The sequence below is a fragment of the Anabas testudineus genome, chromosome 21, assembly GCF_900324465.2.
Source record: "Anabas testudineus chromosome 21, fAnaTes1.2, whole genome shotgun sequence".
Classification (NCBI taxonomy): domain Eukaryota; kingdom Metazoa; phylum Chordata; class Actinopteri; order Anabantiformes; family Anabantidae; genus Anabas; species Anabas testudineus.
In genome coordinates this window covers 16,671,825-16,699,355 of record NC_046629.1, presented here as the reverse complement: position 1 = coordinate 16,699,355, position 27,531 = coordinate 16,671,825, and the positions used below count along the sequence as shown (strand labels likewise).

General features: G+C 37.7%; 8 protein-coding genes across 8 annotated transcripts; all 8 read right to left on the bottom strand.

Moving 5' to 3' along the window:
* Window positions 1–1,579: 1,579 nt before the first annotated feature.
* On the bottom strand, window positions 1,580–2,518 carry LOC113172833 (olfactory receptor 5F1-like). The gene has a single exon (XM_026375861.1). It carries the CDS (start codon window positions 2,516–2,518, stop codon window positions 1,580–1,582), a length of 939 nt encoding a protein of 312 aa, XP_026231646.1.
* A 1,622-nt stretch (window positions 2,519–4,140) lies between these two features.
* Window positions 4,141–5,070, bottom strand: LOC113173607 (olfactory receptor 2J3-like). Its single transcript, XM_026377059.1, has one exon. It carries the CDS (start codon window positions 5,068–5,070, stop codon window positions 4,141–4,143), a length of 930 nt encoding a protein of 309 aa, XP_026232844.1.
* A 3,816-nt stretch (window positions 5,071–8,886) lies between these two features.
* On the bottom strand, window positions 8,887–9,825 carry LOC113172832 (olfactory receptor 5F1-like). The gene has a single exon (XM_026375859.1). The coding sequence runs from the start codon at window positions 9,823–9,825 to the stop codon at window positions 8,887–8,889; it is 939 nt and encodes a 312-aa protein (XP_026231644.1).
* A 1,335-nt stretch (window positions 9,826–11,160) lies between these two features.
* On the bottom strand, window positions 11,161–12,090 carry LOC113173590 (olfactory receptor 51E1-like). The gene has a single exon (XM_026377028.1). It carries the CDS (start codon window positions 12,088–12,090, stop codon window positions 11,161–11,163), a length of 930 nt encoding a protein of 309 aa, XP_026232813.1.
* A 3,812-nt stretch (window positions 12,091–15,902) lies between these two features.
* On the bottom strand, window positions 15,903–16,841 carry LOC113172831 (olfactory receptor 5F1-like). Its single transcript, XM_026375858.1, has one exon. The coding sequence runs from the start codon at window positions 16,839–16,841 to the stop codon at window positions 15,903–15,905; it is 939 nt and encodes a 312-aa protein (XP_026231643.1).
* Window positions 16,842–18,193: 1,352 nt separating this feature from the next.
* LOC113173594 (olfactory receptor 10R2-like) lies at window positions 18,194–19,123 on the bottom strand. The gene has a single exon (XM_026377037.1). It carries the CDS (start codon window positions 19,121–19,123, stop codon window positions 18,194–18,196), a length of 930 nt encoding a protein of 309 aa, XP_026232822.1.
* Window positions 19,124–21,164: 2,041 nt separating this feature from the next.
* On the bottom strand, window positions 21,165–22,136 carry LOC113172830 (olfactory receptor 142-like). Its single transcript, XM_026375857.1, has one exon. The coding sequence runs from the start codon at window positions 22,134–22,136 to the stop codon at window positions 21,165–21,167; it is 972 nt and encodes a 323-aa protein (XP_026231642.1).
* Window positions 22,137–25,204: 3,068 nt separating this feature from the next.
* On the bottom strand, window positions 25,205–26,152 carry LOC113172828 (olfactory receptor 10H4-like). The gene has a single exon (XM_026375856.1). It carries the CDS (start codon window positions 26,150–26,152, stop codon window positions 25,205–25,207), a length of 948 nt encoding a protein of 315 aa, XP_026231641.1.
* Between the last annotated feature and the right edge of the window lie 1,379 nt (window positions 26,153–27,531).

The window sequence follows — 27,531 nt, the reverse complement described above, 5'->3', positions numbered from 1 at the left end:
CCATCTGTCCGTCAACTGAAGCTCCACAGAGGATGGGTGATGCAACAGGACAATGGCCCAAAGCATACAAGTAATTCAACAAAAGAATAGCTTCAACAGAACAAAATACGCCTTCTGGAGTGAGTCAGAGTCCTGACCTCAACCCGATTGAAATGCGTGACTTTAAGCGAGCCATTCACACCAGACATCCCAAGAATATTGAAAACAGTTTTGTGAAGAGGAGTGGTCCAAAATTACTCCAGATCTGCACTGTGAATGTTTACATGTTATATTCAATAAAAACATGAAAACATATAATGTTTATGTACTATTATTTTCAGCAGACTGTGATTTGTATTGTTGTGACTTAGATGAAGATCGGAGCACATTTTATGACCAATTAATGCAAAATTCCACGTAATCCCAAAGGGTTCACATACTTTTTTCTTGCCACTGTAAATGCAGAAATCTGAGTGAGGACTGTGAGAATCAGATGACATCAGATAATCTGATTCTCAGTTAGCTGCTAGAGAAGCTAGGAAATCCAGATGAGAACTGTGAACTCAACAAGCTTAAGCCTGAAACATCCAACTGTTTATGTCAAAATTGTATTACTTTTAGAAGATTTGTTAAAACAAGAAAAGATAGTAGTGATGAAGATGTGACGTGACTGCTGCTCCAGAATAGCATTGCCCTCAGAGCTGCCTCATCAGATGGGGATGACTGGTCGCCGTCTACACAAAGACCGAGTGTAGTACAAAGCAGGACCACAAAGGTTTCCCAGTGCTACAGTTTGTGCAAGAGTAGGAGCTGTAGAGAAGCTGACATGTTGGCAAGAGAGGAGAGAGCTGGAGCTGTGTACAGGTGACTGAACAGATGGAAAATGGCGTCTGAGCTACCAGACCGGCGTTCACCACAAGGCTGGGTCTGGAACTGATGACAAAATGACAAGTTCCACAAAGTTCACAGAATAAAGACTTCCAGACCAACATTTTTCTAAATCCTCCAAGCAAGAAGAGAGAAGAACAGGGAGACTTACAGGAGCAAGACATAGACAGAGAGAAAAAGACAAAATTGTAGTACTACTATGTGTAGCTTTTGATACAGGGGTAATTCTCAATTCATCTGACACAGGATGAAGTCTGCCGCAAATAAAGGTTTATTGGGGTTATTTGTAAACTGTCCCACTCTCCCATAGAGTCATATAAATGTACCAAAATGACCAAAAAGTTGATTTTCTTAATATGAGCTCTTTCCTTTAAGTCTTGCCTTTGAATTTGGAAATAATAGAACTGACTATTTTGACTAGTGATCATTACAATTTTGCAGAGAGTATAACACCTTATTAATTTCATTCCCCTTGTGAGGAAAACAGTGGGAAGAAGTTTTTAGTTGTATTGTTCCATCCTTATAAACTGTATGATAACATGCTAATTATGTATGTACTTTTATTTTTGAAAAAAGAAATGATTCCTCTGTACTGTAAAAACTTCAGTGGTGGTTATTTAAGTGTTGAATTGCCTAATCGTTAACAATACTTACTAATTACTTTGTGTCTCTCGCAAATCAAATACACAATTTTGTCTTTGTGGGAGATATTTTATGACTTTAGTCTAAAAGCTGCACTTATCCCATAAATAAAATTGACAATATTTTTTCTTATCTGTGCTAATTTGAAACCATATATGAGTGGATTAAAAATTGGAGGAAAAAGGAGAAATTCTATTGCTATAAAATTCTGGACATGCTGCGATAAATCTTTTGAGCCAAATCGCATGTACAACAATTCCACAAGTAAAGTTACAGTAAAAACTGTCACAGATAAAACATGTGGTATACATGTCTGCATAAATCTAGCCATAGTCTCTTTGGATTTTAGGCAGGTTTTCATCATATATATATAAGTCCAAACAACAAAACCAGCATGGCCAAGATAAAAAGTATAATTCAAATATGGAATAATATTTTTTGCAATTGTGTCAGAACAAGTTAGAACATTAACGACCCAATTGACACAGTAAATTTTTGGTATGTTTGAGCCACATAATCTTGATGTCGAAGTTACTGTGCTCAGGAACATGAGAAAAAAAGGAAGAAGCCAAGCCACAAACACCAACACACAAATTCTTTGTTTAGTCATAACAGAGTGGTACATCAGAGGACGACATATGGCCACATATCTGTCGTAGGCCATTAGAGCTAGAAGAGAGGAATCAGCACAAGCTGAAGAGTGCAACACAAAACCCTGAAGAAGACATCCAGCATGAGAAATGACCTGAATGGGAGACAAAAGATCAATTAGGAATTTGGGGTAAAATCCAGCTGTCCCATAAAGTCCGTTGATGCACAGATTACAGAGAAAGATGTACATGGGCTCATGAAGGCTTTTATCCACAATTACTGTCACAATAATTGTCATTTTTACCAACAAAATCACACAATAACACAATACAGTGAGCCCAAAGAGAATGAATCTGTAGTTTGCTGTGCCATTCAACCCTGACAGAGTAAGCATAGTGATCTGCGACACATTATCCATCAAAAACAGTTAACCACAAAAATGACATCCTGTTGTGTGTCTGCCCAGCCTTTGCATCATGTGTAAGCAATTGTTTTATTCTCTCATGGCAGTAACAGTCAATGACGTTAACATGGGACTTAACATGGGAATAACTTCCATTTACTTAAACAACAACAACTTAAAAACTAAAAAAAGACTTCTGTCCATATTGCCACATTTGCTACCATGATTGATGGGAACCAAAACATCACTACAAAAAGTTAGATACAACAAAACAATCATACACATTGTAAAGACAACAGTTTACTTTTTCTAATACTACGTCTATATCATCTCGTCTATATTGTTATAAGTTAAAGCTAGCTAACTCCCGTGAAGGCTCAATTTGTAGGCATATCTGTTGTCTAAGACCCGCTTTAAAATCCGTCTGGGCCCTAAGTGCTATTGTGTCTGACTACCAGTGTCCAGATCTTACCGGGCAAATGTGCCGTAGGCAGGCAGACATTTGATTATTTAGTTATTTTTATTATTTCTACTTGTTAGGCAGTTTCATCAGAAAGCCAGGCCAACGTCCATCGCTGTCTATTATTTCATCAATAGGCACTACTAGCAACCACTACCACTAGCAAGCGATCTGAATCAAATGTTTTAGTGCTACATGAAGAGGCCTTTCGGTGGAGGAAAACCGAATGTGGACGACAATCGAGACACAGATGATAGATGACCAGTAAGTGTTAAAGAGAGCACATGTAACACTGTAACGTGGCATGAAAGCGAAGCTCGTCATGGTTCATTAGATATCAGAAATCGCATGCATATTTCAGTATCCCTCCTCTCTTTCACGCTTTGAGCGTGGTGCTGTAGTAGAACAGGAATGCTGATTGTGTCTGTTTCTGTTATTGACCATAAACTCATGAAGTCTGGCCACAGGCAGATGAAATGTGACAGTAAAAACGGCAAAGAAGAGCAGGCCATACCAGCTGTATTCACGCCCACCTGGACGTCTGTGTTAAAGAAAGACTTGCAGGAATTGCAGGATACCTCACTCTTATGTTCTATCAGGCTTTAGAAGTCACTGATGTCAGTTAACCTTTGGGCTACTATCTCATTTTATACCTTATTGCTGCATAAAAAACACTTTCTGCTTTGTTTTTATTGTCTGGTATCATACTGGTGTATGAGAATGGAGAGAAATTCACAGATGGAGCCCTAAAAAAGTTTTAACAAGTAGCTGCATTGGAAAGTAAAATTGCTGCTGGTGGGAGAAGAAATGGATACTTACACTCTAATTCTTAACTATTTAACAACAGGTACAGCTGATCTCTAGTTTTTATTAATCAACTCATTAATTTTTTTGTAAAAAGCATTGCATCTATATGTATTTAATTGTTTAATCAGGCATAACCAATATCTTTGTAGAGTTTCTTTCAACTGCCCAACTGTAACCAAGTATATTATTGTGAAAAAGTATGTACCACTCTCAATAATCAACTTATTTCTGGAAATTTTATTTTAAGATTTAAAACATGTTCTTTTTTTTTTACTCACACTACTCATATTTTCTGTACACTGATATGTCCCCACAGCTTGAGGTTATAAAGTCATAGTTATACAATATACCATGGTGTAGTTGTGACTGATCATTTTTTATACCAAGAAAACATCCTTGAAATGTGTCTTCTAATTTCAGGTAACTTTAGGCCATACACAAGAGGATTCAAGACTGGGGGAACGATAGCAAGCTCTAACAACAACATCACAGCCACGAATGGATTAGTCTCTTCCAGATTATATCGGGTTAAAGCAACATCACAAAATGCTACGAGGGAGTAAATCACAAATGAAAGCAAGTGTGGCAGACACCTTTGCAATACCTTTCCTTTAAATTCTGCTGATTTTGTCCAACAAATAAGCACAATTTGTGTATAGGTATACAAGACATAAAAAAGGGGAAGGAAAACTGTAGCTATGGCCGTCAGCATACCATAAATATTATTAACAACGGTGGTGACACATGATAATTTTACAACATTCCAGTTAGCACAAAATATTTTTTGTATCTCATGACCACACAAAGGAAGCCTGGCCGACAAAGAAACACATAATATGATAAGAAAGGCTGGAAAAATCCCTGCCATTGTTGCCAACTTTATAAGAGTTTTAGAGGTCATCTTTCTGTGATAGTGTAAAGGATGACATATTGCAACATATCTATCATATGCCATAATGCCAAGAATGGTCATTTCATAAGAACCATACGTGTAAAGAGTATAGATCTGAATGAAACAAGCAGGACGTGAGATCAAATGAGTATCAGACAGAAGGTCTATGAGGAATCTGGGGAAGAAACCAGTAGAGCCATACAGAGAGTTAAAAGACAACAAAGCAATAAACAAATACATTGGTTCATGTAGTGTTTTCTCTCGAGATATCACCAGTATGATGACAAGATTAGCAGACAAAATAAAGCTATAGATCAGAAGACAGAAGATAAAGGCTGGGTAGCGATAGTGTCCAATGTTCACAAACATAGTGAGGTTAAAGTAAAAAGACACAGTGTCGTTTTCCATTCCCCTCAATGACAAACAGCCCCCACAATGCAGTGGTTTGGTCTCCTTGTTATACAGACTTTCATTGCCGTGCTGAGAAATCCCTGCTCACTGACCACACTGAACCTGTTAAAAGGAAAATGTTAGGGTTTGTGCTATAAATGATCAACATACACTGAAACATTTCATATAATGATGATGCTCACACCTGCAGTAGTTTTACTCTGCTTCTCTGTTTTCAAGTCTGTTCTTCATTTTGCTCCTTGTCAGATCTATAAACACACCTCAACTGCAGGTAGTGGGAGGAGATGAGAGACTTTTATGTCTGTCTCTCAGCATCATTACAATTTTTTCACTCTGGAGAATTCTGAGAGAAACATTAACATTCTCATGTAACAATTCATAACTTATTCCAATACATCTGTTAAAATACTAGTTGCTAATAGTTTATATAGTTTCCATGTTATACATCCAAAGATTTACCAATAGATATACGGTGGTGTGAAAAAGAGTTTGCCCCCTTACTGATTTCTTATTTTTTTGCATGTTTGTCGCACTTTAATGTGCCTGATCATCAAACAAATTTAATTAATTATCCCTCCTCTCTTTCATGCTTTGAGCATGGAGCTGTAGAAGAGAAGGAATGCTGGTTGTGTCTGTTTCTATTATTGACCATAAACTCATGAAGTCTGGCCACAGCCAGATGGAATGTGTCAGTAAAAACGGCAAAGAAGAGAAGGCCATACCAGGTCAAAAATCTGTATTCACGCCCACCTGGACGTCTGTGTTAAAGAAAGACTTGCAGGAATTGCAGGATACCTCACTCTTATGTTCTATCAGGCTTTAGAAGTCACTGATTTCAGTTAACGTTTGGGCCACTATCTCATTTTATACCTTATTGCTGCATAAAAAACACTTTCTGCTTTGTTTTATTGTCTGGTATCATACTGGTATATGAGAATGGAGAGAAATTCACAGCCCTAAAAATGTTTTAACAAGTAGCTGCATTGGAAATTAAAATTGCTGCTGGTGGCACTTACACTTTAACTCTACCTATTTAACAACACATACAGCTGATCTATATGTATTTCATTGTTTAATCAGGCATAACCAATATCTTTGTAGAGTTTCTTTCAACTGCCCAACTGTTAGAGCAGTTAAAATGTCCTTTAAATTATTTATTTATTTTTGTCACGTTGAAAATAGAAAGCATTTATTGGAAGATCAAGATTGGATGACTTCGCCACCACTGAGACAATGAAACACCCAGTAGAATAATATTATAAGTACTATTTCCTACACTTTTTCTTTATTGTTCAAACACATCGTTTACCTACATGTATTCAAAGTGTTGCAACCTATTCAGAAGGCAATAAAATACCTATTTCAATGGCAACAGGTAAAGTTATTTTCAACAGTATTGAATGTATGTGTGCATGGTTAACGTAGATACAGTTATATTTTCCAAATTATTTAGTTTAATCCAGTAATGCATTTGATCAGCATGAAGACATACTGGAGTAATGCAATGTTCACTTTAAGCTTAATTTATCTGAATTGAATCCAAGTCATAGATATCAGGAGTGTTAGTGTCCCTTTCCAAACAGATGGTGGCTGATCAACACAATATTGATGAGCTTTTGCTTGTTGTGCACATTTACAATGCACCTTTTAACACTGTGCCCTAATTTCGCTCTCACTCTCCGCAAATTCACTCTCAATCGTCTCCTCTTTATTTGAATAGTGAGAATTAGTCACAAAAGTTAGAATTTGCTGATTTGTCCTCAGCTGTCAGTGAGCGCATGATCCAGGAATTCACAGAACCATAGTTACCTACTTAGCTTCAGTTCCGTTTTATTCCTTCATGACTGCCAGTAGCAGTAAACAATGCGTAGTGTTGCAAGGAACGCATACACATCTACTGGTGAACCGTGGAAGCCAATGGAAGGATCAGTGACGCATGAACCCAGATGTAACACTGATCTGAGGCTAAACACAAACTCCTTATCATGAAACAGGACATTTGAGGCGCACTTAGACTGGGCATCATCGTCCTCTTCTTCCAAATCCCAGGCCCTCTGCAGGGGCGGGGACCCTGCATCAACGCCTTAAGCTGTTCTATTTTAGCATTTCAGGCTTCCATCTCCTGCAGCGAGAGACCTCACCATTTTACAACCTGACATACTGCTGACACACATACCCTAATAAGACCCACAGTGATGTTTGTCGCAGCGGTTGTTGGAAAAAAAATTATGCTGAGGTAGACGTGAGGGTGTGAGGTCACTCCTGAACAGGAAACCTTCCACCTAACCCTAACCCACCTCTGTCCTGCCACACAGAAAGTGGCAGGATACTGGAGTACACCATACAAGATACAGCACTGAGAGTGCTTCCCTAATGTGACCCACCCCAAGGAGCACAGTTCATGACCATCCTCCACCTGAAGTTGGCCTCCACAAGAGGTGCACACCAATATCAGGACTTAACTGATTAATATACAGATAACTACAAATATAATATAGAAACATAAATATCTATATTTCTTTATTTATGCATTTGCTTACTTATTCATTTAGAACATATCACATGATGCAAACAGAACATCTAGTAATCAACTACACTGTTGAAGCAAAGTGGGAAACCTGGCAGGCCAAGCCCCCTTGATTTTAAATTTACAGTACATGAGTTTAATGCAGAAATCTGAGTGAGGCCTGTGAGAATCAGATGGCATCAGATAATCTGATTCACAGTTAGCTGCTAGATACCAGGCTAGGACTAAGCTAAACTTGGAAATCCAGATGAGAACTGTGAACTCAACAAGCTTAAGCCTGAAACATCCAGCACTTGTATAAGCAAAGTCAACTGCTTATGTCAAAATTGTATTACTTTTAGAAGATTTGTTAAAACAAGAGAAGATAGTAGTGATGAAGATGTGACGTGACTGCTGCCCCAGAATAGCATTGCCCTCCGAGCTGCCTCATCAGATGGGGATGACTGGTCGCCGTCTGCACAAAGACCAAGTGTAGTACAAAGCAGGACCACAAAGGTTTCCCAATGCTGCAGATTGTGCAAGAGTAGGAGCTGTAGAGAAGCTGACGTGTTGGCAAGAGAGGAGAGAGCTGGAGCTGTGTACAGGTGACTGAACAGATGGAAAATGGCGTCTGAGCTACCAGACCGGCGTTCACCACAAGGCTGGGTCTGGAACTGATGACAAAATGACAAGTTCCACAAAGTTCACAGAATAAAGACTTCCAGACCAACCTTTTTCTAAGTCCTTCAAACAAGAAGAGAGAAGAACAGGGAGACTTACAGGAGCAAGACATAGACAGAGAGAAACTGACAAAAATGCAGTACTATTTTGTGTAGCTTTCGATACAGGGGTAATTCTCAATTCATCTGATACAGGATGCAGTCTGCGTCAAATAAAGATTTATTGGGGTTATTTGTAAACAGTCCCACTCTCCCATAGAGTCATATAAATGTACCAAAATGACCAAAAAGTTGATTTTACATAATATGAGCTCTTTCCATTAAGTCTTTAAATTTGGAAATAATAGAACTGACTATGTTGACTAGTGATCATTACAATTTTGCAGAGAGTATAACCTCTATTAATTTCTTTCCCCTTGTGAGGAAAACAGTGAGAAGAATTTTTTATTCTCTTTCCATCCTTAAAAACTGTATAACAAAATGCTAGTTATGTATGTACTTTTATTGTTGAAATAAGAAAATATTCTTCTGTACTGTAAAAACTTCAGCGCTGGTTATTTAAGTTTTGAGTTGTCTAATCATTAACAATACTTACTAATTACTTAAAGTATCTTTGTGGGGGATCATTTATGTCTTTAGTCTAAAAGCTGCACTTATCCCATAAATAAAATTGACAATATTTTTTCTTATCTGTGCTAATTTGAAACCATATATGAGTGGATTAAAAATTGGAGGAAAAAGGAGAAATTCTATTGCTATAAAATTCTGGGCATGCTGCGATAAATCTTTTGAGCCAAATCGCATGTACAACAATTCCAAAAGTACAGTTACAGTAAAAACTGTCACAGATAAAACATGTGGAATACATGTCTGCATAAATCTAGCCATAGTCTCTTTGGATTTTAGGCATGTTTTCATCATATATATATAAGTCCAAACAACAAAACCAGCATGGCCAAGATAAAAAGTATAATTAAAATATGGAATAATATTTTTTGCAATTGTGTCAGAACAAGTTAGAGCATTAACGACCCAATTGACACAGTAAATTTTTGGTATGTTTGAGCCACATAATCTTGATGTTGAAGTTACTGTGCTCAGGAACATGAGAAAAACAGGAAGAAGCCAAGCCACAAACACCAACACACAAATTCTTTGTTTAGTCATAACAGAGTGGTACATCAGAGGGCGACATATGGCCACATATCTGTCGTAGGCCATTAGAGCTAGAAGAGAGAAATCAGCACAAGCTGAAGAGTGCAACACAAAACCCTGAAGAAGACATCCAGCATGAGAAATGACCTGAATGGGAGACAAAAGATCAATTAGGAATTTGGGGTAAAATCCAGCTGTTCCATAAAGTCCGTTGATGCACAGATTACAGAGGAAGATGTACATGGGCTCATGAAGGCTTTTATCCACAATTACTGCCACAATAATAGTCATATTTACCAACAAAATCACACAATAACACAATACAGTGAGCCCAAAGAGAATGAATCTGTAGTTTGCTGTGCCATTCAACCCTGACAGAGTAAGCATAGTGATCTGCGACACATTATCCATCAAAAACAGTTAACCACAAAAATGACATCCTGTTGTGTGTCTGCCCAGCCTTTGCATCATGTGCAAGCAATTGTTTTATTCTCTCATGGCAGTAACAGTCAGTGACGTTAACATGGGACTTAACATGGGAATAACTTCCATTTACTTAAACAACAACAACTTAAAAACTAAAAAAAGACTTCTGTCCATATTGCCACATTTGCTACCATGATTGATGGGAACCAAAACATCACTACAAAAAGTTAGATACAACAAAACAATCATACACATTGTAAAGACAACAGTTTACTTTTTCTAATACTTAAAACATCTATATCATCTCGTCTATATTGTTATAAGTTAAAGTTTGCTAACTCCAGTGAAAGCTCAATTTGTAGGCATATCTGTTCTCTAAGTCCCGCTTTAAAATCCGTCTGGGCCCTAAGTGCTATTGTGTCTGACTACCAGTGTCCAGATCTTACCGGGCAAATGTGCCGTAGGCAGGCAGACATTTGATTATTTAGTTATTTTTATTATTTCTACTTGTTAGACAGTTTCATCAGAAAGCCAGGCCAACGTCCATCGCTGTCTATTATTTCATCAATAGGCACTACTAGCAACCACTACCACTAGCAAGCGATCTGAATCAAATGTTTTAGTGCTACATGAAGAGGCCTTTCGGTGGAGGAAAACAGAAAGTGGACGACAATCGAGACACAGATGATAGAGGGCAACAAGGCAAACAAACCAGACAAGGTAGGGAAGAAAGAACGTGCTACAGATGATGCAGGAGAGCTAGTGGCACCAAGATGATGCGGAGCAGGTACAGGAGACTCTCAACACTGGAGCAAAAAGGCACAGGGAGTTTGAGGAGTTATTCAGATTTTTAAGAACCAGTAAGTGTTAAAGAGAGCACATGTAACACTTTAACATGTGGCAGGAAAGTGAAGCTCGTCACGGTTCATCATATATCAGAAATCGCATGCATATTTCAGTATCCCTCCTCTCTTTCATGAGGAGGGGATCTCTAGTTATTAATCAACTCGTTCATTTTTTTGGTAAAAAGCATTGCATCTATATGTATTTAATTGTTATGTATTTAATCAGGCATAACCAATATCTTTGTAGAGTTTCTTTCAACTGCCCAACTGTAACCAAAAATATTATTGTGAAAAAGTATGTACCACTCTCAATAATCAACTTATTTCTGGAAATTTTATTTTAAGATTTAAAACATGTTTTTTTTTGTTTTTTTTTTACTCACACTACTCATATTTTCTGTACACTGATATGTCCCCACAGCTTGAGGTTATAAAGTCATAGTTATACAATATACCATGGTGTAGTTGTGACTGATCATTTTTTATACCAAGAAAACATCCTTGAAATGTGTCTTCTAATTTCAGGTAACTTTAGGCCATACACAAGAGGATTCAAGACTGGGGGAACGATAGCAATCTCTAACAACAACATCACAGCCACGAATGGATTAGTCTCTTCCAGATTATATCGGGTTAAAGCAACATCACAAAATGCTACGAGGGAGTAAATCACAAATGAAAGCAAGTGTGGCAGACACCTTTGCAGTACCTTTCCTTTAAATTCTGCTGATTTTGTCCAACAAATAAGCACAATTTGTGTATAGGTATACAAGACATAAAAAAGGGGAAGGAAAACTGTAGCTATGGCCGTCAGCATACCATAAATATTATTAACAACAGTGGTGACACATGATAATTTTACAACATTCCAGTTAGCACAAAATATTTTTTGTATCTCATGACCACACAAAGGAAGCCTGGCCGACAAAGAAACACATAATATGATAAGAAAGGCTGGAAAAATCCCTGCCATTGTTGCCAACTTTATAAGAGTTTTAGAGGTCATCTTTCTGTGATAGTGTAAAGGATGACATATTGCAACATATCTATCATATGCCATAATGCCAAGAATGGTCATTTCATAAGAAGCATATGTGTAAAGAGTATAGATCTGAATGAAACAAGCAGGACGTGAGATCAAATGAGTATCAGACAGAAGGTCTATGAGGAATCTGGGGAAGAAACCAGTAGAGCCATACAGAGAGTTAAAAGACAACAAAGCAATAAACAAATACATTGGTTCATGTAGTGTTTTCTCTCGAGATATCACCAGTATGATGACAAGATTAGCAGACAATATAAAGCTATAGATCAGAAGACAGAAGATAAAGGCTGGGTAGCGGTAGTGTCCAATGTTCACAAACATAGTGAGGTTAAAGTAAAAAGACACAGTGTCGTTTTCCATCCCCCTCACTGACAAACAGCCCCCACAATGCAGTGGTTTGGTCTCCTTGTTATACAGACTTTCATTCCCGTGCTAAGAAATCCCTGCTCACTGACCACACTGAACCTGTTAAAAGGAAAATGTTAGGGTTTGTGCTATAAATGATCAACATACACTGAAACATTTCATATAATGATGACGCTCACACCTGCAGTAGTTTTACTCTGCTTCCCTGTTTTCAGGTCTGTTCTTCATTTTTCTCCTTGTCAGATCTAAAAACACACCTCAACTGCAGGTAGTGGGAGGAGATGAGAGACTTTTATGTCTGTCTCTCAGCATCATTACAATTTTTTGACTCTGGAGAATTCTGAGAGAAACATTAACATTTTCATGTAACAATTCATAACTTATTCCAACACATCTGTTAAAATACTAGTTGCTAATAGTTTATATAGTTTCCATGTTATACATCCAAAGATTTACCAATAGATATACGGTGGTGTGAAAAAGAGTTTGCCCCCTTACTGATTTCTTATTTTTTTGCATGTTTGTCGCACTTTAATGTGCCTGATCATCAAACAAATTTAATTAATTATCCCTCCTCTCTTTCATGCTTTGAGCATGGAGCTGTAGAAGAGAAGGAATGCTGGTTGTGTCTGTTTCTATTATTGACCATAAACTCATGAAGTCTGGCCACAGCCAGATGGAATGTGTCAGTAAAAACGGCAAAGAAGAGAAGGCCATACCAGGTCAAAAAGCTGTATTCACGCCCACCTGGACATCTGTGTTAAAGAAAGACTTGCAGGAATTGCAGGATACCTCACTCTTATGTTCTATCAGGCTTTAGAAGTCACTCATTTCAGTTAACCTTTGGGCTACTATCTCATTTTATACCTTATTGCTGCATGAAAAACACTTTCTGCTTTGTTTTATTGTCTGGTATCATACTGGTATATGAGAATGGAGAGAAATTCACAGATGGAGCCCTAAAAAAGTTTTAACAAGTAGCTGCATTGGAAAGTAAAATTGCTGCTGGTGGCACTTACACTTTAACTCTACCTATTTAACAACACATACAGCTGATCTATATGTATTTCATTGTTTAATCAGGCATAACCAATATCTTTGTAGAGTTTCTTTCAACTGCCCAACTGTTTGAGCAGTTAAAATGTCCTTTAAATTATTATTATTTTTTTGTCACGTTGAAAATAGAAAGCATTTATTGGAAGATCAAGATTGGATGACTTCGCCACCACTGAGACAATGAAACACCCAGTAGAATAATATTATAAGTACTATTTCCTACACTTTTTCTTTATTGTTCAAACACATCGTTTACCTACATGTATTCAAAGTGTTACAACCTATTCAAAAGGCAATAAAATACCTATTTCAATGGCAAGTTATTTTCAACAGTATTGCAGTTAATGTATGTGTGCATGGTTAACGTAGATACAGTTATATTTTCCTAATTATTTAGTTTAATCCAGTAATGCATTTGATCAGCATGAAGACATACTGGAGTAATGCAATGTTCACTTTAAGCTTAATTTATCTGAATTGAATCCAAGTCATAGATATCAGGAGTGTTAGTGTCCCTTTCCAAACAGATGGTGGCTGATCAACACAATATTGATGAGCTTTTGCTTGTTGTGCACATTTACAATTCACCTTTTAACACTGTGCCCTAATTTCGCTCTCACCCTCCGCAAATTCACTCTCAGTCGTCTCCTCTTTATTTGAATAGTGAGAATTAGTCACAAAAGTTAGAATTTGCTGATTTGTCCTCAGCTGTCAGTGAGCGCATGATCCAGGAATTCACAGAACCATAGTTACCTACTTAGCTTCAGTTCCGTTTTATTCCTTCATGACTGCCAGTAGCAGTAAACAATGCGTAGTGTTGCAGTGAACGCATACACATCTACTGGTGAACCGTGGAAGCCAATGGAAGGATCAGTGACGCATGGACCCAGATGTAACACTGATCTGAGGCTAAACACAAACTCCTTATCATGAAACAGGACATTTGAGGCGCACTTAGACTGGGCATCATCGTCCTCTTCTTCCAAATCCCAGGCCCTCTGCAGGGGCGGGGACCCTGCATCAACACCTTAAGCTGTTCTATTTTAGCATTTCAGGCTTCCATCTCCTGCAGTGAGAGACCTCACCATTTTACAACCTGGCATACTGCTGACACACATACCCTAATAAGACCCACAGTGATGTTTGTCGCAGCGGTTGTCGGGAAAAGAGTTATGCTGAGGTAGACGTGAGGGTGTGAGGTCACTCCTGAACAGGAAGCCTTCCACCTAACGCAATCTGTCCTGTCACACAGAAAGTGGCAGGATACTGGAGTACACCATACAAGATACATCACTGAGAGTGCTTCCCTAATGTGACCCACCCCAAGGAGCACAGTTCATGACCATCCTCCACCTGAAGTTGGCCTCCACAAGAGGTGCACACCAATATCAGGACTTAACTGATTAATATACAGATAACTACAAATATAATATAGAAACATATATATCTATATTTCTTTATTTATGCATTTGCTTACTTATTCATTTAGAACATATCACATGATGCAAACAGATCATCTAGTAATCAACTACACTGTTGAAGCAAAGTGGGAAACCAGGCAGGCCAAGCCCCCTTGATTTTAAATTTACAGTACATGAGTTTAATTCAGAAATCTGAGTGAGGACTGTGAGAATCAGATGACATCAGATAATCTGAATCACAGTTAGCTGCTAGATACCAGGCTAGGACTAAGCTAAACTTGGAAATCCAGATGAGAACTGTGAACTCAACAAGCTTAAGCCTGAAACATCCAGCACTTGTATAAGCAAAGTCAACTGCTTATGTCAAAATTGTATTACTTTTAGAAGATTTGTTAAAACAAGGGGAGATAGTAGTGATTAAGATGTGACGTGACTGCTGCTCCAGAATAGCATTGCCCTCCGAGCTGCCTCATCAGATGGGGATGACTGGTCGCCGTCTGCACAAAGACCAAGTGTAGTACAAGCCAGAACCACAAAGGTTTCCCAGTGCTACAGTTTGTGCAAGAGTAGGAGCTGTAGAGAAGCTGACATGTTGGCAAGAAAGGAGAGAGCTTCAGCTGTGTACAGGTGACTGAACAGATGGAAAATGGCGTCTGAGCTACCAGACCGGCGTTCACCACAAGGCTGGGTCTGGAACTGATGACAAAATGACAAGTTCCACAAAGTTTACAGAATAAAGACTTCCAGACCAACATTTTTCTAAATCCTCCAAGCAAGAAGAGAGAAGAACAGGGAGACTTACAGGAGCAAGACATAGACAGAGAGAAACTGACAAAAATGCAGTACTATTTTGTGTAGCTTTCGATACAGGGGTAATTCTCAATTCATCTGATACAGGATGCAGTCTGCGTCAAATAAAGATTTATTGGGGTTATTTGTAAACAGTCCCACTCTCCCATAGAGTCATATAAATGTACCAAAATGACCAAAAAGTTGATTTTACATAATATGAGCTCTTTCCATTAAGTCTTTAAATTTGGAAATAATAGAACTGACTATGTTGACTAGTGATCATTACAATTTTGCAGAGAGTATAACCTCTATTAATTTCTTTCCCCTTGTGAGGAAAACAGTGGGAAGAATTTTTTATTCTCTTTCCATCCTTAAAAACTGTATAACAAAATGCTAGTTATGTATGTACTTTTATTGTTGAAATAAGAAAATATTCTTCTGTACTGTAAAAACTTCAGCGCTGGTTATTTAAGTTTTGAGTTGTCTAATCATTAACAATACTTAATAATTACTTAAAGTATCTTTGTGGGGGATCATTTATGTCTTTAGTCTAAAAGCTGCACTTATTCCATAAATAAAATTGACAATATTTTTTCTTATCTGTGCTAATTTGAAACCATATATGAGTGGATTAAAAATTGGAGGAAAAAGGAGAAATTCTATTGCTATAAAATTCTGGGCATGCTGCGATAAATCTTTTGAGCCAAATCGCATGTACAACAATTCCAAAAGTACAGTTACAGTAAAAACTGTCACAGATAAAACATGTGGAATACATGTCTGCATAAATCTAGCCATAGTCTCTTTGGATTTTAGGCAGGTTTTCATCATATATATATAAGTCCAAACAACAAAACCAGCATGGCCAAGATAAAAAGTATAATTAAAATATGGAATAATATTTTTTGCAATTGTGTCAGAACAAGTTAGAGCATTTACGAGCCAATTGACACAGTAGATTTTTGGTATGTTTGAGCCACATAATCTTGATGTTGAAGTTACTGTGCTCAGGAACATGAGAAAAACAGGAAGAAGCCAAGCCACAAACACCAACACACAAATTCTTTGTTTAGTCATAACAGAGTGGTACATCAGAGGGCGACATATGGCCACATATCTGTCGTAGGCCATTAGAGCTAGAAGAGAGAAATCAGCACAAGCTGAAGAGTGCAACACAAAACCCTGAAGAAGACATCCAGCATGAGAAATGACCTGAATGGGAGACAAAAGATCAATTAGGAATTTGGGGTAAAATCCAGCTGTCCCATAAAGTCCGTTGATGCACAGATTACACAGGAAGATGTACATGGGCTCATGAAGGCTTTTATCCACAATTACTGCCACAATAATAGTCATATTTACCAACAAAATCACACAATAACACAATACAGTGAGCCCAAAGAGAATGAATCTGTAGTTTGCTGTGCCATTCAACCCTGACAGAGTAAGCATAGTGATCTGTGACACATTATCCATCACAAACAGTTAACCACAAAAATGACATCCTGTTGTGTGTCTGCCCAGCCTTTGCATCATGTGTAAGCAATTGTTTTATTCTCTCATGGCAGTAACAGTCAGTGACGTTAACATGGGACTTAACATGGGAATAACTTCCATTTACTTAAACAACAACAACTTAAAAACTAAAAAAAGACTTCTGTCCATATTGCCACATTTGCTACCATGATTGATGGGAACCAAAACATCACTACAAAAAGTTAGATACAACAAAACAATCATACACATTGTAAAGACAACAGTTTACTTTTTCTAATACTTAAAACGTCCATATCATCTCGTCTATATTAGTTCCTTCTCGTCTAATTATTAAGTTAAAGTTTGCTAACTCCAGTGAAAGCTCAATTTGTAGGCATATCTGTTCTTTAAGTCCCGCTTTAAAATCCGTCTGGGCCCTAAGTGCTATTGTGTCTGACTACCAGTGTCCAGATCTTACCGGGCAAATGTGCCGTAGGCAGGCAGACATTTGATTATTTAGTTATTTTTATTATTTCTACTTGTTAGGCAGTTTCATCAGAAAGCCAGGCCAACGTCCATCGATGTCTATTATTTCATAAATAGGCACTACTAGCAACCACTACCACTAGCAAGCGATCTGAATCAAAGGTTTTAGTGCTACATGAAGAGGCCTTTCGGTGGAGGAAAACAGAAAGTGGACGACAATCGAGACACAGATGATAGAGGGCGACAAGGCAAACAAACCAGACAAGGTAGGGAAGAAAGAACGTGCTACAGATGATGCAGGAGAGCTAGTGGCACCAAGATGATGTGGAGCAGGTACAGGAGACTCTCAACACTGGAGCAAAAAGGCACAGGGAGTTTGAGGAATTATTCAGATTTTTAAGAACCAGTAAGTGTTAAAGAGAGCACATGTAACACTTTAACATGTGGCATGAAAGTGAAGCTCGTCACGGTTCATCATATATCAGAAATCGCATGCATATTTCAGTATCCCTCCTCTCTTTCATGAGGAGGGGATCTCTAGTTATTAATCAACTCGTTCATTTTTTTGGTAAAAAGCATTGCATCTATATGTATTTAATTGTTATGTATTTAATCAGGCATAACCAATATCTTTGTAGAGTTTCTTTCAACTGCCCAACTGTAACCAAAAATATTATTGTGAAAAAGTATGTACCACTCTCAATAATCAACTTATTTCTGGAAATTTTATTTTAAGATTTAAAACATGTTTTTTTTTTTTTGTTTTTTTTACTCACACTACTCATATGTTCTGTACACTGATATGTCCCCACAGCTTGAGGTTATAAAGTCATAGTTATACAATATACCATGGTGTAGTTGTGACCTCATTTTTTATACCAAGAAAACATCCTTGAAATGTGTCTTCTAATTTCAGGTAACTTTAGGCCATACACAAGAGGATTCAAGACTGGGGGAACGATAGCAAGCTCTAACCACAGCATCACAGCCACAAATGGATTAGTCTCTTCCAGATTATATCGGCTTAAAGCAACATCACAAAATGCTACGAGGGAGTAAATCACAAATGAAAGCAAGTGTGGCAGACACCTTTGCAGTACCTTTCCTTTAAATTCTGCTGATTTTGTCCAACAAATAAGCACAATTTGTGTATAGGTATACAGGACATAAAAAAGGGGAAGGAAAACTGTAACTATGGCCGTCAGCATACCATAAATATTATTAACAACAGTGGTGACACATGATAATTTTACAACATTCCAGTTAGCACAAAATATTTTTTGTATCTCATGACCACACAAAGGAAGCCTGGCCGACAAAGAAACACATAATATGATAAGAAAGGCTGGAAAAATCCCTGCCATTGTTGCCAACTTTATAAGAGTTTTAGAGGTCATCTTTCTGTGATAGTGTAAAGGATGACATATTGCAACATATCTATCATATGCCATAATGCCAAGAATGGTCATTTCATAAGAAGCATATGTGTAAAGAGTATAGATCTGAATGAAACAAGCAGGACGTGAGATCAAATGAGTATCAGACAGAAGGTCTATGAGGAATCTGGGGAAGAAACCAGTAGAGCCATACAGAGAGTTGATAGATAACAAAGCAATAAACAAATACATTGGCTCATGTAGTGTTTTCTCTCGAGATATCACCAGTATGATGACAAGATTAGCAGACAAAATAAAGCTATAGATCAGAAGACAGAAGATGAAGGCTGGGTAGCGGTAGTGTCCAATGTTCACAAACATAGTGAGGTTAAAGTAAAAAGACACAGTGTCGTTTTCCATTCCCCTCACTGACAAACAGCCCCCACAGTGCAGTGGTTTGGTCCCGTTGTTAGACGGACTTTCATTCCCGAGCTGAGAAATCACTGCTCACTGACCACACTGAACCTGTGAAAAGGACAATGTTGAAAAGGGTTTGTGCTATAAATGATCAACATACACTGAAACATTTCATGTAATGATGATTTTCATACCTGCAGTAGTTTTACTCTGCTTCTCTGCACTAAACGTTTTCAAGTCTGTTCTTCATTTTGCTCCTTGTCAGATCTATAAACACACCTCAACTGCAGGTAGTGGGAGGAGATGAGAGACTTTTATGTCTGTCTCTCAGCATCATTACAATTTTTTCACTCTGGAGAATTCTGAGAGTAACATTAACATTTTCATGTAACAATTCATAACTTATAGTTTATATAGTTTATAAAACGTCTGCATTAAACACTGTTTCTTGAAGAAACTGTCATTCTACGTGCTGAGTATATTAGTAGACCATCAAACCTGTCAAGTCAAGTTTCAATTTAACTATAGCTTTTAAAGAATTGGCCACTTGAGTGTAAGTAATAATAATTCATGTTGAGACTATATTTTGATGTTTTATAATTACAATAAGCACAGTTGTTTTGTTTTGTTTTTTTTGTTTGCTTGATTGTATTTCAGCCCGAGCCGTGATTATGAACAAAGTAATACATCATATTTAGAGAATCATGTTACATGTAAGGACAGCACAGTGGGGTGGTTAGCACAGGTAGCACAGCTAACCACTGCACTGGCGGTCAGAGGCCTTTTTCTTGTGTCGCCATGGGTTTTCTCTGGCTACTCCAGTTTCCTTCCACAATTCAAAGACATGCAGCTTAGGTTAATTTGTGACTCTAAATTACGTTGAGTAAATAGTGGCTGTACGCCTCTAAATGTCAGGCCCAAGACATACTGCTGACCTGTCCAGGTGTACCCTGCCTTTCACCCAGCTGGGATCAGCTCCCGCATCCCGACAACCCTTAACAGGACCAACATTTTAAATGATAAATAGTTGGGGCCATGTCACGTATCATAAGAACAAATCTGTATCAAGAAAAACAAGACAATTCTGCCTGTCATAACTTTCAAAATGTATCGTAATGAGAACAATGTCTCATAAGAAAAAGAAGGGTATTGTGGCATAAAGAGGAACTGATAAAACATTTTTTATTCTCGGTGACAGCACTATACTGCTACGACAGAAGTTAGTATTATTTTAAGCCACTGGTGAAAACATTTGTAAGGCTGTATTTCATGAATGTATCCTGCAGAGATTTTGGCACATGTACTGTAGTTAATTATAGTTTGTGCATTTCTTTTATGACTGCTGTCAAGCTGTTTTAGTTTTTTTCATTCCCCCATCAAACTAGATGTGAAATTAAAATGTATAAATAGTCACATTAAAGCTCCATCTGCATGCTGCTACTTATTTTGCAACCTTGTAATTAAGACTTCCAGATTAAACAACACCATTATTAATCATACATTTAAAACGCAACAAGCCAAGTGCAAGAACTCTCACTTTATACTGAACAGCTGTTTATAATTATCTAGTACTATAACTAATATAACTTACATAATGTAAGAAGGTCCGTAATCAGAATAACCACAATTATGAATAAGACCCTTTTAAAATATGACTCTCAGAGACGCACAGCTTATTATATGTACTGTATATACAGACAGAAACACAGAAGGGAGGAAAATATGTTCATCTGTACTATAATCATTGAGGAACTATTTCACATGATCAAATTACTTACTTTTCTATTTTAAAATATAAAAAGTCTTATAAGTGAGTCTCTGTACAATATTTGTGGATGAAACTTACAATTCACGTAAGTGTCAACTGAAAACAAAGCATGAATATTTATCAGGGCACGTTTTACTCAGCATATACTACAGGACTCAGACTGTGTCTAATAAATTGTAGTCAAACTAAAGACTAGTTTGAACGCTTTAGCATAGTGTAAGAAAGTCAATTAGGAAACCAGATACTTTTCCCCTGATGTTTTATTTACAATAAAGACTATTCACATAATGCAGATTCGGGTAATTTTCTAGAGGAAACCTTCTTAGTTTGGAGTTTTAAATATAATATCCTGTAAATGTGTCTTCGTATTTCTGGTAATTTAAGGCCGTACACAAGAGGATTCAAAACAGGGGGGATGACAACAAATTCCAGTGACAAAATCACAGCCACATATGGATTTATGTCTTCAAGATTTTGTCGGCTCAAAGCAGTATCAGAAAAGGAGGTGATGAAATAAATCACAAATGAAGTAACATGTGGAAGGCAACTCTGTAACACCTTCCCCTTGACTTCAGATGAGTTTTTCCAACAAGCAATGACAATTCTCACATAGGTGTACAAAATAAAACCCAGTGGAAGCATGGACATTATTATTGCCCCCAACATAGCCACTAGACTGTTAACAGCAGCAGGGACACATGATAATTTCACAATATTCCAGCTGGCACAGTACACCTTCTGTATACTGTCCCCACACAGAGGCAGTCTGGCGACTGTAGTGATGCTCACTGTGAGGTTACAGGCTGGACAGACCCAAGCAAACAGGCCCAACAAGCAGACAGTTTTAGACGTCATCTTTCTGTGGTAGTGTAAAGGATGACACACAGCGACATATCGATCGTACGCCATAATGCTGAGGATGGTAACTTCACAGGAGGCGTAAGTGTAAATAACATAGATTTGAGTCAAACAAGCGGGACGTGAGATCAAATGAGTATCTGACAAAAGGTCCACGAGGAACCTTGGGAAGAAACCAGCAGAACCGTACAGAGAGTTGAAAGACAAAAGAGCAATGAAAATATACATGGGCTCATGTAGCGTGTTCTCCTGTAATATTATACATATAATGACAAGGTTGGCCGCCACAATAAAGCTGTAGAGCAGGAGGCATAAGACAAAGGCTGGGTAACGGTAGTGTCCAATGTTCAAGAACATGGTGAAGTTGAAGTAAAAAGAGCTGTTTGCCATTCTATAAAAGGTCTCTGTGTCTGTTCCTGTACAACTTATAAACACTGTTTAAACTAAACGACTAAGCTAAACAGGTGGAAGCGTCCTATCTCACACACAGAGAAACCCCAACTGTGGGTACAGGGAGGTTTTATCTTGTTCAGTCTGGTAGACATTACCACGTGAGGTCGCCTCTGGAGAACATCACTACAATGCAAGTTGAGGTTTTGGACAAAGGCTCTTTGTTATGTTTTCTTAAAAATTTTCATCAATATTGATGAGGTGCTCTGAGCATTGGGAAGCACAAAAACAACATCAGAACCCAGATGATTCAGGTTTCATCCATGAGTTTGGACTGGAGTTACATGTTTGTTTCATAACAGTGAGGGAGAGTTCATATTCACAAACTTTCCAGAGTTAATAATAATAATAATAATAATAATAATAATAATAATAATAAGAATAATAAGAATAAGAATAATTGAACACTTATTAAGGTATTCAGACCTTATTGATTTTTTTTTGAGACAGAGATTTAAAGAGTCTTGAAAAGAATCCAGGAGCCAGAGAGAGAACAGACAAGCTGTAAGTCAAAACTTACATTTAGTCATGTGATAGATGCTTTTATTCAAAGCGACCCCTAATGGAGGTAGGCCACTGATGGGATTAGACCCCAGTCTCCCACATGGAAGGCAGTGATCTTACCACTACACTAAGTTTTAGAGGAATTGTCCAGTCACTCTGGTCTATATAATTCTGATCCTAAATAATGATATAATATATATATATATAATTAAGTATTTCTAGAGAGGAGCTGACACTTTCTGAATAGAGGTCAGTTATAGCCAGCAGCAACCATCAGAGGAACCACACTTTGAGTCGCTGCTGTGGCTGCACATCTCACATCTGCTACGAAACCAATCATCTGATTAATGACTAGTTTCTATTTCCCTCAACTGTTAATAGCTGATTAAAAAAGCAAATGATTATCCAATCAAGGTCCTGAAATACAGCAGTTTGTATGGTTAGTGTTAAATCAGCCCTGCGGCACACCAATGTACTGACTGTGTGCCGGTGCACGTAGAGTTTCATGGTTTGCTTTCAACAAAGATGCTTAGTAAGAAAAAAGATCAACAACAGCATTTAGTGGACTGAAGGAAAATAAGATATTATTGTGATTTAGTGCGTGTGTGTGTGTGTGTGTGTGTATGTGTGTGTGTTGTTTAGTAAGAGTGAACACACATTGGCTAAAGGCCATGTTTGTGTGAATTAGTGCCCAGATTGGCTCTCCAGAGCACTGTGGTTTCAGTAATTGCTCTCAGAGGAGAGTGGAGTTAATGGCCTATTGACCACTTTAGTTACTGTGTGTAAGAAAACAACAACCACAGTGTCCCCTCTCCTCGGAGCTCCTCATTATTGAAGCTTGGCTTTTTGACAGCTTTTGATGTCAACAGGCAAACTGAGCGTTAAAAAAGAAGAAAATACTGTTAGGCTGTAAAAACATGACGTTCTAAATTATTTGTCCCTTTTTAATCACTAATCATTACTGAGGCCCCAAATGTTTAGAAGGTGCCATTTGGGGCCAGCACACACTGACCAACCACCAGTCCTGTTCCCAGAGGCCTGCTGTTTTCCACTGAGCCACACACCAGGGAGGTCTTAGTAATGACACAGCAGCCTTTCATCATCTCTGGGATTTTGAATATGGAAAAGTTGTGCATGTCCAGAGACTTTTAGTGATTACATCACTTGTATTTCATCATTGTGGCAGTAAATACACACACACACACACACACACACACACACACACACACGATTCGTACTATTGTACCAAACTTGATAGTGTGTTCTTTAGTGCAATAATATGTCAATTCAAACTATAATAAAATAGCAGCCATAGGACTTTTTGCAGTTATATTAGCTGTCTTTAGACTAATAGATCGTTAGTCTGGTCACCCTACAAAGACTGTGGCAAGACTGAAGGAAATCATCATGTCTGTCATCATGTCTAGTTTCAGAGATCACTACAAAATTTAACTTATCTATAAAACCTTAAACTGCTCTTCAGTGCTGGTTACAAATCCATTGAATCCATCATGACAATCCAGTGACAATGTTTGATTTCAACAGATCAGACAGTGGTGAAAAGAAAAAAAGAATGAGGTTACAGACATTCAGTCTTTATAATACATTTATTGTTTTTTATTTTTATATTTTGTTAAGATGAACAATAAAAATGTAAATGTATTAAATACTCTGTCACAACAGAGTATTCACGCATTAGAAAAGACACTTCTTACAACACAAACTGACTTGTTGGAATACACAGATTGGCCACGACATAAAAGGTGAATAACAATTATTTTACCTGTCACGGGGTGGGATACATTAGGTAGCAAGTGAGCCATCGTGTTTGAAATTAATGTGTAGAAAGCAGGAAAAATGGGCAAAGTTAGGAATGTGAATGACATTGACAAGCGCCAGATTGTGACGACTAGCCAACTGGTTTAGAGCAGGTTTAATGTATTGTTAGTGCACTGAACAGTGTCTAAAAGTGATCTGGGGAAAAACAACCCATGAAGCGACAATACAGGCATGGGTGCTCACGGTTTATTTATGTCGGACTCATATCATCCGCTCCCACAGAAAAGTTATCATAGTTGTTAACAAACTTGTGGCTGATTGGTGATAAGTTTCGCAGAAACAGTTCAGTCTGGTCACAGGACGATGTAACGCTAATCAAGATGTGGATTCTGTGTGCTGATTGAAAGCTGCTAAAGTTGTCTTTAAACCAAAACAACCACAACTTTGCTTCTTGCACCTCCTGTTCCTGTATCTACATGACTCACTATGCATGCCTCCACAGCCAACTCCATAACAATACCACTATTAGCAGTGGAACCATGAACAAATCTGTGACTTCCTTCTTCTTACTTGCTCTTTTTATATGCGTAGTAGCGGTGTTGCAGTGTGTAGTATAAATAAACTCGCAGTCAGATAACAGAAGAACATTAATGAACTTGAGCTGAGAGACAACACTCAATTTCTTAGAAAATGTGTAAAATATTAGTGATTGCAGCTTTTACAGATCAAGTCTTTAGTCTCAACTTGAATCTCTGCCTTCCCATCATATACCATTTTGTCATTTTGTTTCGAATTTTTGTGAGGATCAGTCCATAAATAATAGGGTTAAGAATAGGTGATAACATGAGAAATTGTATGTCCAAGAAGTTCTTGACACTTTGTTGTACAGATGCTGATCCATATCTTGAGTACATGATATCAAAAAGCAAAGCAGCTGTGACATTAAGGAGACACAATAAATGTGGTACACATGTTTGTATGAACTTTCTCCTGCCCTCTTTTGACTTTAAAGCTGACTTCACCACCCGAATGTAAGAGCACACAATGAAAAACACATGTCCACAATAAAAGGACACAAGAATCAATCCAACTATGTTGCTTGGTGTTGCTGAACTACAAGCAAGTTTAACAATTGACCAGTTTTCACAATAGAGCTTCTGAATCTGTGAACCACATAATCTCAGTGTGGATGTCAAACCAACAACCATAGTCTCACAGCAGAGTGGGACAACCCAGGACAAACTGACTAACAGAGCAGTCCTTCGCACAGACATAACAGAGTGATATTCCAGAGGTCGACATATAGCCACATACCTGTCATAAGCCATTGAAACTAAAATAGAGTAGTCAACTTTTGCATAGGAATATATAATATATACTTGCACAAAGCATCCCACATACGATATAACATGAATATCAGATAGAAGATCAAAAGCAAATTTAGGATAAAAGCCTGCAGTCCCATAAAGTGCACTGATGCATAAGTTACACAGAAAGATATACATGGGTTCATGTAGGTTTTCATCCAGGATGACAGTTAAAATGACAGACACATTTACCACCAGAATTAAACAATAACACAGTAAAGTGAGAGAGAAAAACGTAAACCTGTAGTTGACAGTGGCACTGAAGCCAGACAGTGAAAATACAGCAATACTAGATGTGTTGCTCATGTTCAGGTAAAACAGAGGACGAGATGCAAAGCTGAGAGAAGGTTACAATTCCTGGCCAGTATATGTCTTACAAGTGTCAGTGTCTGTGGGTTGGCTGGTGTGTTTATGTTGCACATTAAGTGAGTAGTGGTTTTATGACTAATAGACACTCCCTCTTTACTACTACTGCAGGTGTGTCAGTCAGGGGAAAATAGCTTTTATCATATAGTCTAAAATTGTTGGTTATAATAGTAGTTGTTGTGACATTGAAATAAAGAACCAGATTTTCAACCAGGTTGTGGCACTATGAAAGAAATGTTGAATGGTGATTATGACAAACAAGATACAATGACTTGTAAATGTATTCATACCCCTTGAACTTTTCCACATTTTCTAACATTATGACCACAAACATAAATATATTGTATTGTAATGTTATGTGAAAGACCAACACAAAGTGGCATGCTATTGTGAAGAAAGAAAATTATACATGAGTTTATTTATTTTTTACAAATAAAAAACTCAAAAGTGCAATGTGCAAAAGTATTCGCCCCCCTTTTCTCTGAGTGCATCCAATTGCCTGCAGAAGTTGCCTGATGGTCCTTGAGGGAAAAATGGAAAAATAATTTTGTCTCTCAGGTGAGGCAGTGAAACCACAGATGAACAGAAAAAATTAGAGTGGCAAGAAAAACTTTGTGAACATTTTGGAATTTCATGGTTTTCTGCATTAATTTGTCATAAAATGTGCTCTGATCTCCATCTAAGTCACAACAATAATGCTGTTGACAAATTTAAGGAACTGATTCCATCTTTTATTTCAGAGCCATGTACCAACACAGAGGAAGGCAGTTATTTCAATGTTACTCCAGCACAAGTGGACTATCTTGTTAATAGTACTGGTGCTTCACTTGGAACAATACTTGATACTGTTGCTCCTCTGAAAAAGAAACTAGTGAGTCAGAGGAAGTTAACTCCCTGGTACCATTCACAAATATGTAGCTTAAAGCAGAAATCGCATAAGTTGGAAAGGAGGTGGCGTTCCACCAATTTAGATAAATATTGCCTAGCCTGGAAAGAAAGTTTAATAATATATAAAAAAGCCCTGCGTAAAGCTAGAACTTCATATTACTCCTCATTAATAGAGGCAAATAAGAACAACCCTAGGTTTCTTTTCAGCACTGTAGCCAGGCTGACAAAGAGTCATAGCTCGGTTGACCCTAGTATTCCCTTAACTCTCAGCAGCAATGACTTCATGAATTTCTTTACAAATAAAATCATAACTATTAGAGAAAAAATTGATCAGATCCTCCCTGCATATAGCATGGACTGTACAACAACTCTCGATCCACGCTCGTACTTAGACTGCTTCCTCCCTGTAGATCGTTCTGAATTAATTTCAG

Excerpts from the sequence above, each read along its gene's own strand:
- LOC113173594 (XM_026377037.1), bottom strand. The coding sequence starts at position 19,123 with ATGGAAAACGACACTGTGTCTTTTTACTTTAACCTCACTATGTTTGTG.
- LOC113172833 (XM_026375861.1), bottom strand. The coding sequence starts at position 2,518 with ATGGATAATGTGTCGCAGATCACTATGCTTACTCTGTCAGGGTTGAAT.
- LOC113172828 (XM_026375856.1), bottom strand. The coding sequence starts at position 26,152 with ATGAGCAACACATCTAGTATTGCTGTATTTTCACTGTCTGGCTTCAGT.
- LOC113172830 (XM_026375857.1), bottom strand. The coding sequence starts at position 22,136 with ATGGCAAACAGCTCTTTTTACTTCAACTTCACCATGTTCTTGAACATT.
- LOC113173607 (XM_026377059.1), bottom strand. The coding sequence starts at position 5,070 with ATGGAAAACGACACTGTGTCTTTTTACTTTAACCTCACTATGTTTGTG.
- LOC113172832 (XM_026375859.1), bottom strand. The coding sequence starts at position 9,825 with ATGGATAATGTGTCGCAGATCACTATGCTTACTCTGTCAGGGTTGAAT.
- LOC113173590 (XM_026377028.1), bottom strand. The coding sequence starts at position 12,090 with ATGGAAAACGACACTGTGTCTTTTTACTTTAACCTCACTATGTTTGTG.
- LOC113172831 (XM_026375858.1), bottom strand. The coding sequence starts at position 16,841 with ATGGATAATGTGTCACAGATCACTATGCTTACTCTGTCAGGGTTGAAT.